Below are 14643 nucleotides of genomic sequence, written 5' to 3'. Positions count from 1 at the left end.
CATGGGCAAGCCTTGGAGTGGAGGTTCACGCCAGTCCTCACAGATGGTTCCTCCACACTCGGGCACTCTGTGTCAACCAGGACTCCTGCATCTCGGAAGAGGGTCGAGTGAGTGTCAGGGAGATCCCAGGCCAGTTGTTTGTTGGGGGGCTGTCTCCCTCTCTATGGGGGGGGGGGAGTCTCTATCTCCAGGTGTTTGTCAGGGGAAGGTTGCTCTAGCATCTTGGAGCTCTGTGTCCCTGTTCCTGTGATTCTGGGCGGGGTGGGGGGAGGAGGTAGGGGTCATCTCGAGAGGGGGCTTTGTGACTGTGTCACTGTGAGTCTGGCATGTGGGGGGACCCTTACAGGCATGAAGGGGAGCTCACTGCAGGTGAGGCTTTAGACAGGCCCCCAGGCCCTGTCTCAGCATCTCTGGCTAATCACCTACACTATAGGGGCTCCTTGGGGCTTCTGAGGGTCCAAGAGTGGGCGAAGGGGAGGATTGTGTCTCTAGCATAACTGTTTCACTTGGGGTGTGTGTGTGTCACTGTGTGCTTGCCCTTCAGGGGCTCTGGGGACTCTTTCTTGCCAGGGAAGGGGGGAAGCTGACTTGGCCCATGTGAGTTTTCCAGAAGTGTCTCCCATCCCTTTCCCGTTCCTCTGAGAGGGGCGTAAGGCAAAGGCGCCAGACCAATGGGGAGATCTGGCTCATAGTGAACTGGGGAATCTGGGGGACTCCTGTGTAGTCAGGTCACAGGCAGGTCTGCTTTCAGAAGCCCTAGGCTGCGGGTTCCACGGTCATTCCCGTTTTAGAGAGGAGGAACCAAAAGCACAGGAAAGTGAAGTGATTTATTCCGGGTCACCCCAGAAAGAAGTGGCTGAAGCAGTCCTTTGAAGGGCCTGTGGAGTGGGGTTTGGGGCCCCAGGAAGGACCTGTGGTCTGTAGTTCCAACACTTCTTCAGCCTTCAGCCCCAGAACAGGCTCATTGCCTTCACTTTGCCCCCAAAGGAGCTGGGGAACGGGGTGGGGGGGGTGATAACTCACCACACCCCATATCTGCTTCTGCTTCCCCACATCTATCCACTGGGAGCCCCGGGCACCCAGCCCAAGCATGTCCTGGGGCCGCCCCGTTGCTGGGCCCCACCTCCGAACAAGGTCTTGGTGCCCTGTCCCCACCCCCAGAGGAACTCCCAGTCGGACGGTGGGGGTAGCTGCCTCATCAGGAAATTATGGCCGGGCCTGATAAGACCCACGTGGAGGGAGAGGCACGGGAATCGCACTAACCACAACCGAGTGAGCAGAGAAGGCTCTCTGGAGGAGGGGAGGCTCCCTCTGCCGAGGCCACACTCTGGATCAGGCACCGCAGCGGTCTGAGCCCTGACTCTCCGCAGCTCCTCTGTGTGGCCCGGGGCAAGCGGATTCCGCCTGTCGGGCCCTCCCGCTCTCCATCTGTACCCGGGCGGGGTTACCGGTGCCGGGGTGGAGCGCCCCGAGGCTTGCTTGCTTGCGGCCAGCGCCCCCCTCCCCCAAGTACCCTGTCCGTCCTCCAGAGCATTCCCTTGGGTGGGGCTCCGCAGTGGAGGAGGGACCGCAGCATGTGTCCCCCAGGCCCCGGCCCAGGGCCGACTCGGTGCCAGGGCTGCTGCGTGACTAGACCGAGGCCCCAGCGGAGCCTGTTTCACAGGATGATAAATGCAGGGAAGGAAGTACGGGGGTTTCTGTGATGGGGACTGTGTATTTAGTCACTGGGATCAGGGAGGGCCTTCCTGTGGTGGCACAGGGGTTGAGACCCAAATCTGCGAAGAGCTAGATTTGTGAAGTCGAGGGGGACCCCCTCCCCGAGGAGCGGCAGGTGCAGCGGCCCGAGGCGGGGGTGCGCTTGGTCCACTTCCGGAAGTCGGAGGCCAGGGCTGTGCTCAGAGAGGGAGCCGGCGAGCTCCGGGAGGTCCTAAGGACTAGGCGCCGCGGGGTCCTGCGGGCCATGGTGAGGACTGGCGCTCCACCTGGGGCGAGGCGAGGCCCAGAGAGTGCTGAGCGGAGGACAGCGTGGGGAGCAGCGGGACTCTGGACCCACCCGGGAGTAGCCCAGGAAGGACTGGTGGGTGGCGGCTCTGTTTCAGCGCTGCCCACCTCCTGGGGGCTGGGGAGGTCACCCTGTTTTCTCGGCTCTCACTCTGTAGCGGAGCACCCACTCTGCCCTCAGCAGCTGCCCTCCTCCAGATTTCAGGCCCCCGGCACCCCTCGGCCTGCGTCTGTGGGAGGAGCCTGGGGAGGGGGGCGAGGGAGGAGGCGGGGTCTGGCCTTCCCGCCCAGGACTCCCCTCAGGTTCCAGTGAGTTTCAGAGCCACCCAGGGCTCGGGTTAAAACACAGACATCAGGCTCACTTGCACGGGTTACAGGCCAGACTTGGGTTGTGATTGGTAACCCCCGGAGGTTTTCTGAGCCTTGGCGCCGCCCTTGTGAAGCGGGGATAAAGCACCAGCCCCCAGGCGGCTGGAGGGGCGCGCGGAAGGCCCCCACCACTGCTCCTCCAGCAGACAGACGGCGCAGAGCAGGCCATGAGGGTCTTCCCTCCACACTTAATATTAGAGCTGTCCCTTACACTGGGACAGTGACCTTCCTATTTCCTTGGTCCTGGCATCTCTTCAATATGGTGCTCTTTTCTGTGAAACTGGAGAAAAGTTTTAAATGGTGGTGGCTTATGAAGTCAATAGTCCCGAAGCCATTGATGGGACAGCCCAGGCCGCAGTGCCTGACATGGGGGTGCTTCCAAAGGGGGTCCGCCAGCATTTGCTGCCCCAGGCAACTCCCCTGCCATCTTCTGGGTCTGGCCGTACCTTATGGCCTCTGAGCAGGGGCTCTTGCTGTGCTCTTAGCCTCCAGCGCCTTTCCTTCCACCTCTGCCACTCAGGTGCTCTGCAAACACTTAGAGCCGCTGACTCTGCGCCTGGCTGAAGGCAAAGCTGGAGAGAAGCGAAGCCTTCCAGAGCTTAGGCATAAAGTGGGGAGAGAGCCACGTGGGCCGACTACAGTGAGAAGGGGGGTGGCGAGTAACAGGAGGAAAGCTTCGCAGAGAGGAGCCTCGCTGCCGCACAGACGGACTCTTCCGAAGGCCTGCGTCCGCCCTCCGGGGCCTTCCCGTACCCACCTTGCCCACTCCGTCACCAGCTTCTCGTGGGAGGGTGTGGCACTGTCGGGTCTTACGAGAGGGAAGACAAGCCGGACAGGTGTCACCTGTGCATAGAGGACGAGGCAGAGCTGAGACCCAAGGCCCGGGATGGGAAGGTTGCCGTGTGGCTGTTATGCAGGCCCCAGAGACGTGTCTGAGTGGGACACCGGGTCACGGGAAATCACGCTGAAGTCACGGGAACACACGCGTCCCTCAGGTTTCTCGGCTCCGGCACGGCCAGAGCCTTCCGTGGACTGTGCGTAGGATACCTGGGCACAGGAGGCTGCCCTCTCTTGGGAAGAGTCCCTCTTTTGCACTGGCTGCCAGGTACCTCAGCGACAGTTAAGTGGCAAGTAGAACTCTCCTCTATGTTCTAGCAGCCGTCTCCCTCCCACTGAGAGATCCTAAAATCTTTGGAGGCGTGTGGGGGGAAATAAGCCAGGGTATTCTCTTTACCTTGTATGTAGGCTGCTGTTTTGATACCATCAGTAGGACTTGATTGAGCACCTTCCATAGGGAGGTTTCATCCTTTGTTCATTCATTCATTCATCCAGGACTAGGATCTGCAGTTTGCTCTGAATCTTTTAAGTTTTCAAGCCATCCTCCAAGACCACCTCCCAATCTCCCTCTATTCCTGGGAGGTCAGCAAGATCTTTTTACTGTCCCCAGGTCACCAAGAGGAAACTGAGGCTGCAGTTAGTGCCATGCCCAAGATCCCAGAGGAACCAAGTGGTGGAGTTAGGACTCGTCTAACCACCTCAAGCAGGGCTCCAGGCCACTGAGAGGCTGCAGCGAGGGCATGGGTGCTGGGGTGGAAACGTGGCTCGGACCTAGACCTCCCAACTGTACACGGTCTCCTCCTTCCTGTGCCACTGCTGTTCCTTGTAGGAGAGGAGGGAGGGCCCCAAGTCCTGGGAGAGAGAAGTCTGCCAGGGGCACGCGATGGTCTGAGGGGATTCCCGCTGGTGAGACGCCTTCCCCTAGGCTGTGGCTGGATAAGGGCTTCTCCAGTGGCCGGGGGGGGATGCCATGGATGGAACATGTGAGGGCCTGCCCTCCCCACACCTCTGGACCCTCTGTGCCAGGCCCTTTGCTACCTGGGTGGGAGTGAAGTGGTGCCTTCCCTTCCAGCTTCCCAGGGAGCAGGAGGGAAGAGCTGGTCCGGCCCAACTAGAAGGTATGCTGCTGTCGGGCAGGAGCTCCCCAGAGCCTCTGAAGTGTACATCCAGCTGCCATTTCCCCATCTCTGACTTAGACAAGCCCAAACTGACCCTCAAAGCCTGCACACCGCACAGGGACTTCAGGCTACCTCCTCTAACCACCTCACTGTGCACAGGAGTCCCATCGGCCTCCTCAGGTGCTCATGTGCTTCCCCACCTCAGGGCCTTTGCAAGGGCCATCCTGGTGCCTGGGAACCTAGCTGAGCTCTCCTCAGAGCTGAAGGGAGCCCGTCTTGTTTCTGTGGCCCTTCACGGCTTCCCCCACCTACCTGTCTGGGTCCTTCCTGTCTCCTTCACGCTGGGCATCTGTCTCCCTTATTAAAATGTAAGCTGTGAGTCAGGGGCTGGGTTTTGTTTCCACTGCGGTACTGCACCCGGAGTTCAGTGTTCAGTGAGGGCTTGGCCGGTCCCTGCGCTGGGGTCTTGAAAGAACAAATGGGGATAGGCCCCATTCACGGTGCTCCCAAGGACATGGCAGAGTGGGATAATATGCGTGTAGCCTTGGAGCTCTGGGCCACCACTGCCCTCAGCCCATGCTTGTGCCTCTACCCTAACTTAGCACATGGGCAACAGCAACAGGTCATGGGACAGCTTCCAGGAGACAACGTGAGGGGAAAACAAGGCTGAGAGAAATGGGAAAGGAAGTCTGGTTCCACTTGTCCATCTCCGTCCCCCAGGCAGATCTGAAGCCTCTGAAGGCAGAGGCAGAGGCACCAGAGGCAGGAGGGCCCATGGGTCAGTGGGGGTCAGGAAGGACCAGGTAAACCCACAGGTTGAGGCAGAGATGTCCATGCCACCCTCTAAAAGTGTAAGAGATGACAAACCTAGAGCCCGAGAAGTACAGTCTTACAGAAGCACATGGAACTTTCTGCCCAGTTTTTATGTCCACTGAATAGACTAACTGTTCTCTTCGGGCTTACCCTGCTCTCAGGCTCATTTTAAAACAAACTCGAAGCACCTGAGTGGTTCATTGTGTTGTCTGGATAGTCACATTGAAATACATTAAAAAAAAAAAAAAAACAGAGAGAGAGACTGAGCACAAGCAGGGCAGGGAGGAGAGGGACTTGAGCCGAAGGCAGCCACTTAACTGACTGGGCCACCCAGGCGCCCCTGAAGCACATCTTCATATAAACTGCACCCTGCTGTTTTTCCCTTACCTTCACTAGGGCATTTACAGAGGCAAGCTAGGGGACACGTGGATTTCACCACAGGATGGGCTGAAGGAAGGCATGTGTGTCTGTCTGGTCCCTGGGTCACATGGAGGGGAAGCTGTCGTACTGGAACCACAGGGGACCCCGGGCTTTACCCACCTTGGCTGGCCCCAGCCTGGAAATTTCACAGCTGTTTGTCAGGCCATTATTTTTCCCACTTGCAGTAGCTCGCCCAGTCACCTTAGCAGCTGTGCAAGGAGAGAGTGACTCTTAAATCTCTCTGCTTTATAAATGACAACACCGACAGAGGGCTGAGCCACTTGGCCAGGGATACAGAAGTAGCACAATCAAGACTGAACACTACCATCTAGAGAGAGAAGAAAGTGTAGAGCCTAGATAAAGTCAGGTATAGAAATGCAAGCCCTACTGTGGGGACAGTGTCAGAGCTTATCTGCTTCTTTGCCTCTGAGCTCCCTGGCAGCCAGGGCAAAGAAAGAAATGGTTATTCCCCCAGAGCCTGAGGGGCCATAGGAAAGCAGCTAGCTTTGTGGATGCTGGGAGGCGAAACTTGCTTCCCAGGAGGGGATGTAGTGAGTGACATGATACTGCTTACACCATGTCGTCTGGAGTGCTTTGGCCGTTCCAGTCACTCAGGTGGGACAAAGCGCATGCTAGAGAGGGGAACGTGGAGTCCCCTAATGTTCCTACAGCTGCTGATCCAGCCCCGGGGTTTGGGCTCAGCATCCCATCCCAGCTGTTTGCTGAACCAGGAAGGCACCCATTGGTCCTTCCACGTGTGACCGGTGCTCTCGAGTCCTGCTCTGGACCGTCCAGCTAGGGCTGTGGCCACAGGCAAGGTTTATCCCGCACCAAGTGCTCGCTCACCACTCCAGTCTGAGCAGAGCCTCTGGCCTCTCTCTTCCATCAGACAGCACAGTACCTGGACACACCAACTCTGGGGTTCAGATCCTGGCTGTGCCCCCAGCCGTGTGGCAACAGGGTAGACGACTGGGCTGGCTGGGACAGCTGTCCCCCAAGCTGCCTGACAGGAGTCGGGAAGAACATGTATTTCAGTCTGTGGGCAAATGGGGGCCAGCACCCGTGCAGCAGGGCTGGCTATGGGGGAAGGAGGGGAATCCTTTTCACCACCGCCTGCCAGGTCAGCAGTTCCGCAGCTTCTGGGGACAGAGCTGGCATGGAGGCCCCACATTCAGAGTGAAACCAGTGGCTCTGTTGGTTAATCTCAGCATTCACCCTGGGGCCAGGCCCAGAGCGGAACTGAAAGGGAGACTAGTTCTGTTCCTTCTTGGCCTGGCCTACTTCCTCCCAGTGATCCTGAGGGCCTGGAGCCAGTGGGGAGGCTTGCAGGCCAGGCAGAGCCAACTGCAACAGCAGAAGGAAGGAAACAGCACTTGGACTGTACCCGTTGTGCAGAAAGGAAACAGAGGCTCTGAGAGGTGGAGCCATACGCACTCCAGCACGGCCAGGGCCCGTGTCAGTACCACATGGGATTCCTGTGCTCCCCACATCTCACGGGCTCCCAGGCTGAGAAACTGGGGTATGAGGGAGAAGTAAGAGAAACCGGAAAGATTAAAAAAAACCCTGGCTGGTGGTCACTTAGGGCTGGGACTGGCTGGCCACCTCTCTGTGCCTGCTATCACGTTAGTGAGATGAGGCAGTCCACCACGGCAAACGTCCGGGGCTCCTAGAGTTGTTCTTTCCTCTGGACTGCTGGGGGCAGGGGTTGCCTGGACTGGGAAGAGCCCCCGTTTGTCCAAACCTCTCCTGCCAGACTGTTGCATTCCTCACTGTTCACCAGCCCTCCTGCAGGTAGGGAGTAGCTGAAGGCAGGTGGCCTGCCCCTAAGGTCACCATCCTTCTATCAGAGATGACTGGTGCCTGTGTGTCTTGAGCAGTCACACACGTGGCTTTGGGGATGGGCTCCTGTACCACTTCTTGAAAAGGCAGCTTCTGCTCGAGATGCGGAGGTCAGATTCCCCCAAAGTCACAGTGCCAGGAACAAGCCTTTGGGCCTGCCTTGTTTCCATTCCTCTGCCCCTGCCCTGTGTTGGCTTGGTCGGGCTGGTCCTAGGTGGGCCTGGCGGTCTCCCGGTCCTTGAGAAGGAAGAGGTACTGGAGAGACGGGGCCCAACTAGCCTCCCTGTCCATTCCTCCATCATCTTTGGCTCCTTCCGCTGTTCTTATCTGCTTCTGGCCCCTACTGGAAGCAGCCATCCATCATCTCATGACCTCGCTAGGAATAATCTTATTACCCTTATCACAAGAGGAAGAGGAGGAGATGGGGGGGCAGTAGAGGGGAGACCTGCATTCTGAGAAGCTGCTGCCCTAGAGATGCTGGCTTCTGTGCTCTAGGGCCCCAGGGCTTCCTGCATCCTAGTCAGGTTCAGTCAGGACCTGGGAGAGGAGCCCTTGCTTGCAAAGGGGTAGGGGACCACTTCCCGTGCACTCTGAACCCCGTGTATGCTGGATGTCACGGGAGACTCCTGGGTCCAAGGTTTTGTGTAGGTTTCCAGCTGGTTCTACCTGGGCCAGCCATACCAAGCTTTGTTCCTTTAGGGATGCTGGCAGGAGCCCCAAGAACCTGTGGCTAAGCTGCTCTGCCAACCCCCACCCGCAGCCAGATCCATCTGTCAGCCTTGCAGACAGACTAGCTGGGCGTGGCAGTGTGAACTTCTAGGCTGTGCGCTGTGGACGGAGGTGAAAACCTGATCTACCCTCCCTCAGGCAAAAGACTTGACCTCCAAGATTTGAGCTGCTTCTATTTATGAGGGCCCGGAGAGGCCTGCACTGATGAGGAACTGATGGCAGGGGGATAAACTAAAGGCAGGAGAAAGGCCTGAGCCCCCGGCACAGGCAGCGCCACGGAGGGAAATGTGACGTGGGTTGGATGCCCTCATGTCCACTCTCGGCGCTTCTTTTGATGAGGTCAGCAGCCGTTGTGACCTGGCTGGGTTGTGGGGGGGGGCGCTCTTTGTTCCACCAGTGGAGGAGGGACAGAGGTCAGCAGGCACACGTGTCAGAGACAGGTTCAGGTACACTGGGGCACGGGAAGAGTGGTCAGAGGCTATAGGAGAAGGGCCCTCGGCAAGGCTCCAGCAAGCCACAGTGCTAGACCTTGGTCCAGGCTTGGGGTGCCCGCCTGGCAGCACCACAAGCACTCACTCACCCAACTAAGCCCTTGGGGAGACTGCAGGAAAGGAGAGGCCTGGGTGGACGAAGGGCCATCAGGAACAAGCCTCGAGTGCCCTCCCTTGGTCTCCTAGAGTTCAAAGCCCAAGCTACAAGCAGCCTGCTCCAGTATCCAGGAGGTTCGGCGGTGCACACGCCTCGAGATGCCGGACAACCTCTATACCTTTGTCCTGAAGGTAATTAATGGCTTTTCCCATCCGGGGGTCACACCTACACACCCAAGGCACCCACACAGCCACTCCCTTTCTCCTTGCCAGGTGAAGGACCGGACAGACATCATCTTTGAGGTGGGGGACGAGCAGCAGCTGAATTCCTGGATGGCCGAGCTCCGGGAGTGCACAGGCCAAGGGTGAGGCCCCAGACTATAGGGCCCCACTCCTGACCTTTCCCTACTGCCCTGGTCTATCCAGATCCTAACCTCAGCCTCTTCAGCAGGCTGGAGAGCACAGACCCAGAGACGCACACTCCCTCAGCCCCCGAGTCTGGCACATCCAACTCCCCACGGGGAAGCACAGATTCCCTGAACCAAGGTGAGTGGGTCAGGCCTCCGTTCTCCGGGTAAGTCGGAACCAGCTTCAGCCTCGGATGTGAGGTACCCACCGGGGGTGACCATCACCCGTCCTGTCTACCAGGTGCTTCTCCTGGGGGATTGCCGGACCCAGCCTGTCAGAAAACAGATCACTTCCTGTCCTGCTATCCCTGGTTCCATGGCCCCATCTCCCGGGTGAAGGCAGCCCAGCTGGTTCAGCTGCAGGGTCCTGATGCTCACGGAGTGTTCCTGGTACGGCAGAGCGAGACACGGCGAGGGGAGTATGTGCTCACGTTCAACTTCCAAGGCATAGCCAAGGTACGGGGCATGGTAGGTGGGGCTGTACCTCCGCCACCCCCACGTTCGAAGCCCTCAATGGCTGAGCCTACTCTCCTCTCCAGCACCTGCGCCTGTCGCTGACCGAGCGAGGCCAGTGCCGAGTGCAGCACCTCCACTTCCCCTCCGTCGTGGACATGCTCCACCACTTCCAGCGCTCTCCCATCCCACTCGAGTGCGGTGCTGCCTGTGACGTCCGCTTGTCCAGCTACGTGGTCGTCGTCTCCCAGCCACCAGGTGTGACCCTTGATAAAGGGGGTGGGTGGCACAGGGAACCAGAGGGTAAAAGCTTGCTGCAAACCCAGGGGCACAGAGATCTGTTTTTGTGTTCTTCCAACATCTGCCCCATCACATTAAGACTGACGCGCTGGTCTCTCTCTTGGTCACTTGTCCCCCAGGTTCCTCCAACACCGTCCTGTTCCCTTTCTCCCTTGCTCACTGGGATTCGGAGCTGGGCCTTCCCCACCTTAGCTCTTCTGGCTGTCCGCGAGGGCATGGCCCGGAGGGTCCCCCCAGCCGGCCCTCCCCCCCAGAGCAGATATTCCACCTGCTGCCTTCGCCTGAGGAGCTGGAAAACAGCCTGAGGCACCTGGAGCCTGAAGCTGCCAGTCGAGCCCGGGACTCAGACTACGAAATGGACTCCTCCTCCCGGAGCCATCTACGGGCCATAGACAATCAGTACACACCTCTCTGACCGGTGGTGAGGAATCCCGGGCCTCACACATGGCCCCGAGGAGCACAAGCAAGCGGAGATGTGAACTTGTGAATGTAATTTTCTTTCCTTCCTTCCAGAGAGAGAGTTAAGGGACACTGTTAACTGCTCCAGTTTCGATGTGACCCTTCTATTTGGCCTGTTAAAGGGCCTCCTGTAAGTTTCATCGTCCACCACCTGTTTACAGATGTAGTTCTTGTTCGCAGATGCCACCAGTTCCTGCCCTGAGTCCCCAGGACCAGTCCCATCCTCTTACGGGAGGTGGTGGGTGAGGGCCAGAGCTGGCGGCAGAATCTGGGCTCTCTTTTTCACTGACACTGTCACAGCTGATGGCAGACTTTCGGGGGGATGGGGGTGGGGAGGGTTGTCAGGAAGCCCAAAACACTAACAAGCCCTGGATTCTCCTATGGTTTGCCTGTTGTAGCCTCAGTCCACGTGGCAGGTCTGCTGTCACCCACGTCATAGGTGAACACACACCGCTCCTGCTCTGACTTGCAGCTTTAGGACAAAGCTCAAGGTTAAAAATTTTTTTAAACATTTTACCTCAGATTAATTTTTCAAAGGATTCAGGTTTCCAAACTCATTTATTGCTTATGTCATTGCACTCTTTAAACTAATACCCATGCGATTTTGTAGTTCAGAGACAGCTATGCAAACTCTACTTAACTAGTTCCCAGTCTGAGCCAGCACGTCTGGCTTCCACGTCTTTCATCCTCAGGACAGTCACCTGCTGCTGAGTAGCCACTGTCCTTACTAATGAAGAGAAGTGAAATACGTCACCCTTTCAGGGAAATTCAGGCAATTACTGAAATAGGAGGGTGGCAAGGAATAATTCTACCCTGGTGCCTTATGAATAAAAAACTGGATTCTGGTTAATAGCAGTTTTATGGTGAGAGTTAAACTAGTTTAACCAAGGGGTAAGGGAAGGGACAAGCAAAAAGAGAGGAGGGGCTCCTGGGCCATCCTTCACCAACGGGGCTGGCTCAGAAAACCCCAGACATCTAATGGCTTATAAACTATCCCACAAGGTTTTAGGCTCGTTCTTGAGCCAAAAGAGGAGCTGGGAATCTGGTGCCACAGCTAATGAGAAACTCCTTTAACAGCCACAATCAGCGTTCTGTGCCAGCCACTCACTGCTTCTCTTGATGAGGAATGTGTGCCCGCACTCGCGGGCACACTCACGGGCACGCAGCGTCTCCGCCAGCCGGGGGCCTGCGGTCGAGCCTCCCTCTATACTTGCCTTTCACCAGTAATACAATTCACAGGGGAGCTGGCTCCCCCCAGGACTTTCACACAGAGGCTCTAAAACAAGGGGGCAGTGACGGAGTGGAGCCAGCTGCTCCCGGGTGCCAGCAGCAGGCTCATCCATGTGGCTTCTAGGAAACTGGGAGTTCAGCACAGCTTAACCTTTACAGATACATCAGTCAGAGGCTAAATTTAAACCCGGGCCTAAAACTACTGCTTGCCTTATCTGGGGGGACGGTTCGGTTTGCTCCCTCGAGCCATTCTCTGTATTCCCAGAAGTCAGACTTTTGATTCTAGAATTTTCTGGGGTTTTCTTTTTTTGGGGGGGGGGCGTCGAGGGGGCCAAGCAGTCACCTCTTCACCACTTTAGAAACCAACACTCCTGGGTGTGTCCAGTAGATTATAAAGCAGATCAAATCCAGATTTGTGGTTTTTTTCTATGTTCTGAATTTCTCTTAGAGAAAACTCCTCAAAGGAAGTGCTGAGAAGGCACTGGTACAGATTGTCCCCTTGGCTGCACAGGAAAGGGGCCAAGTAGGCACAACCCACATGAGTCCCGTCCCTCTAGCCAGAAGGGACGGAATCTAAACACCTGGAATGTGACATCGTTAAGCCAGGGACCCTCACTGCTTAGCTGCTCACCATACAATTCTCAGGTAATACGAAAAGGCAAGCCAGGCACAGCAAACTAGCAGCTCTGACCCACTGGCTATGAAGGACAAGTCCAGACTCAGCAACAGAAAACTGGAAGTCACCCACCTCCAGACTGCTTCAGTTAATATGCTCAAGAAAAACACTTCCTTTTAAAACATGTCCGAGTTCCCAGGAGAGCTCAAATACGGCACCCCAAAAAGCCCCCTCAGGGCCTGAGAAGAAGTGACACTGAGCCACTGCCTTTTCTTTCTGCTAGAGCAGGTCGAGATGGAGGAAAAGGAGCCGTGGGTCCCCTGGGCTAGAAGCCTTCTTCACAGGCAGTGACCCTGCTGGCTACAGTCAGCCCAGCATGGTCACAGCACACCCCACCACCCTCCTGGCCCCAGGGTGACTGGCAGCAAGAAGCCAAGCCAGCAGCCTCCACCGAGAGCCCGGGCTCTGAGTGCCCAAGGGACAGTAAGCACCATGATCCCTCCAGTTAGCTCTAAGGACAAGACAACAAGGATAGCTTGACTGCTCCCAGCACCATCACTTCCTTCTTCTGTCTTGAATGAACTTTTACATACTAACAGTCACCAGCACCAAAGAATTAAGTCAACTAACCTGCCTTGAATTTTAGACCAGCAATCCATATGGCTTTATCTGGTATAAATCTTCTGCCTTTGATCATTTCTGGACCGTGTAGGAAAAAGGAATAGCAATCATTAAAATCTTAGGCCAGAAAACACTATTTTTACATAACAGTTTCTTAACCTAAAATCAAGGCCTTGAACTCTTCCCTAAGTGTTGCCTGAGATTCCTTCATGCTTTTAATTCAGGGCTACGTCTCTTATTGCAAATGTCACGTGAGCTCTAACATCTCCCACAGGCTTGAGGAACTTGAAAGTATATTATCCACCATTAACAAGGACACATCGGACACCCAGTGTTTGGCTGGAATAAGCAGCACATTGTAATGACAACGGCGTAAATGGATCCATTCTGTATCATTATAGGCAGAAGATATTTGGCAAATTTTTATGTATTGTTTATGTACTGTACAAGTAACTTATTCTTGAATAATGCAAATTTTGCTATAATGTACAAATTGCTACACATGAATTAAAAGTTTTCAGAACTGACTTGTTGCCACAATATTTAAAGGCTCTATCATTACAGGACTGCTGTCTCTGCAAAACCTGCTCCGCTCCGCTGCTCGCCCCCCCTTGTCCTCCCTGACACGGCAGCATGAGCGCCGCTGTGAGTCTACAGCAGTAAGCGACTTTGTACGGCACTGTGCTGTTTTAGCTTTTCAGTCTTCTGGATGTATCAGTTTCTTTTTAAAAAGTGTCTCCTGCCCCCTTCTGGTAAAATAGGTGTGTGAATCAGGACGACTTCTGACTAACAACACTCATCTGCGTTCAGGAGATATTAAAAAGGAAGCTTACAGAACCAGCGTCAGGCTGAGGATGTGGTATCTCAGTGCTGCCCAGCTCTGGCCAGCCTTCCTCCTCCTGGAGCGGACCTTTATCCACCAAAGAGAATGTCTCAGTCTTGTCTCTTTCTAGAGATACCTTGAACCAGAACTAAAGGTGAAGAAGAAAAGTCATTTGACAACTAACCTTCCAGGATTATTTAAGAAAGCACACTCAGCCCTCCTGCCTTGATACGAAGTATCCTATAATAGAAATATCTTAAGCTTATACAAACACAAACTTGATGTCAGTTTTTAAAACTTTTTTTATTTTTTAATTTTTTTTAAGTTTTTATTTTATATTATCTACAAAGTAAAAGTTTTTCCCTTAACTTAAAAGTTGAACCACTGTAGACAGTGATCACTCCATCAAACTTTATTTATAAATAATAACCCGTCATTTTGACGGTAAGAATTTACTGAACCTTTGTCAAGTTTAGTAAAAGGGCGTTCCAAGTCTTGATTTTTTTTTTTTTTTTTTTTTAGCAGTAATAGCAGCAAGAATCACTCTTGTTACTTCTTTTGCTAGCTGATGTGTTCATGACTTTCGAGGGTCATTAAAAAATAAATAACTTCCAGTTTCAGCAAGCAGAGCTGGGGTACTTGCGGGACTCTGGAACAGCATATGGAATTATGGAACAGCCCACAAGTTCCTAAATGCCTCTACTCGGTCCAAATATCTTCCACTGCAAGTGAACTGTTAGCATTCCTATTGGATGTTACAAGAAATCAACATATATTTTTTAAAAACAAAATAAATGAAATTCTAGTTTTCTGTGCTTCCAGTTGGTAGAAGCAGTAGAAGGGAGGAGGGAATTTGGCCTTTCGGTTCCTCCAGGGCAGCCTTACAACTGCTGTTGGTGGTGGGCTTGTACTGTAAGAAAGAAAAGTGGATATTTAAACAGAAAACTGGCAACACCGCAAATCAGCCTAGTGTCTCTGCAGCACACACCTGTACACTATCCTTGTACTAGCTGAACAAGAC

General features: G+C 54.8%; 2 protein-coding genes across 8 annotated transcripts in view; one reads left to right on the top strand and one right to left on the bottom strand.

Moving 5' to 3' along the window:
* SH2B3 (SH2B adaptor protein 3) overlaps nucleotides 1-13326 on the top strand; it is a 37474-nt gene extending 24148 nt beyond the window's left edge. The window contains exons 3-8 of one of the 2 annotated variants that reach the window (XM_044244272.1): nucleotides 8804-8905; nucleotides 8987-9078; nucleotides 9165-9259; nucleotides 9362-9576; nucleotides 9660-9831; nucleotides 9993-13326. In XM_044244272.1, coding sequence (XP_044100207.1) covers nucleotides 8804-8905; nucleotides 8987-9078; nucleotides 9165-9259; nucleotides 9362-9576; nucleotides 9660-9831; nucleotides 9993-10288 — 972 coding nt within the window. In that variant the 3' untranslated portion in view covers nucleotides 10289-13326. Of the gene's footprint in view, nucleotides 1-8803; nucleotides 8906-8986; nucleotides 9079-9161; nucleotides 9260-9361; nucleotides 9577-9659; nucleotides 9832-9992 lie in introns of both variants that reach the window. The other variant, XM_044244271.1, reaches the window with a different exon arrangement.
* Nucleotides 13327-13906: 580 nt separating this feature from the next.
* Nucleotides 13907-14643, bottom strand: part of ATXN2 (ataxin 2) — a 114258-nt gene continuing 113521 nt past the window's right edge. For 5 of the 6 annotated variants that reach the window (XM_044244264.1, XM_044244265.1, XM_044244266.1 and 2 more), the window contains one exon: nucleotides 14413-14532. In XM_044244264.1, the coding sequence (XP_044100199.1) occupies nucleotides 14504-14532 (29 nt within the window). In that variant the 3' untranslated portion in view covers nucleotides 14413-14503. Of the gene's footprint in view, nucleotides 14533-14643 lie in introns of all 6 variants that reach the window. The other variant, XM_044244269.1, reaches the window with a different exon arrangement.

The sequence above is a fragment of the Neovison vison genome, chromosome 3 (genome assembly GCF_020171115.1).
Source record: "Neovison vison isolate M4711 chromosome 3, ASM_NN_V1, whole genome shotgun sequence".
NCBI lineage: Eukaryota > Metazoa > Chordata > Mammalia > Carnivora > Mustelidae > Neogale > Neogale vison.
This window is presented reverse-complemented; position numbering and strand designations above follow the sequence as displayed.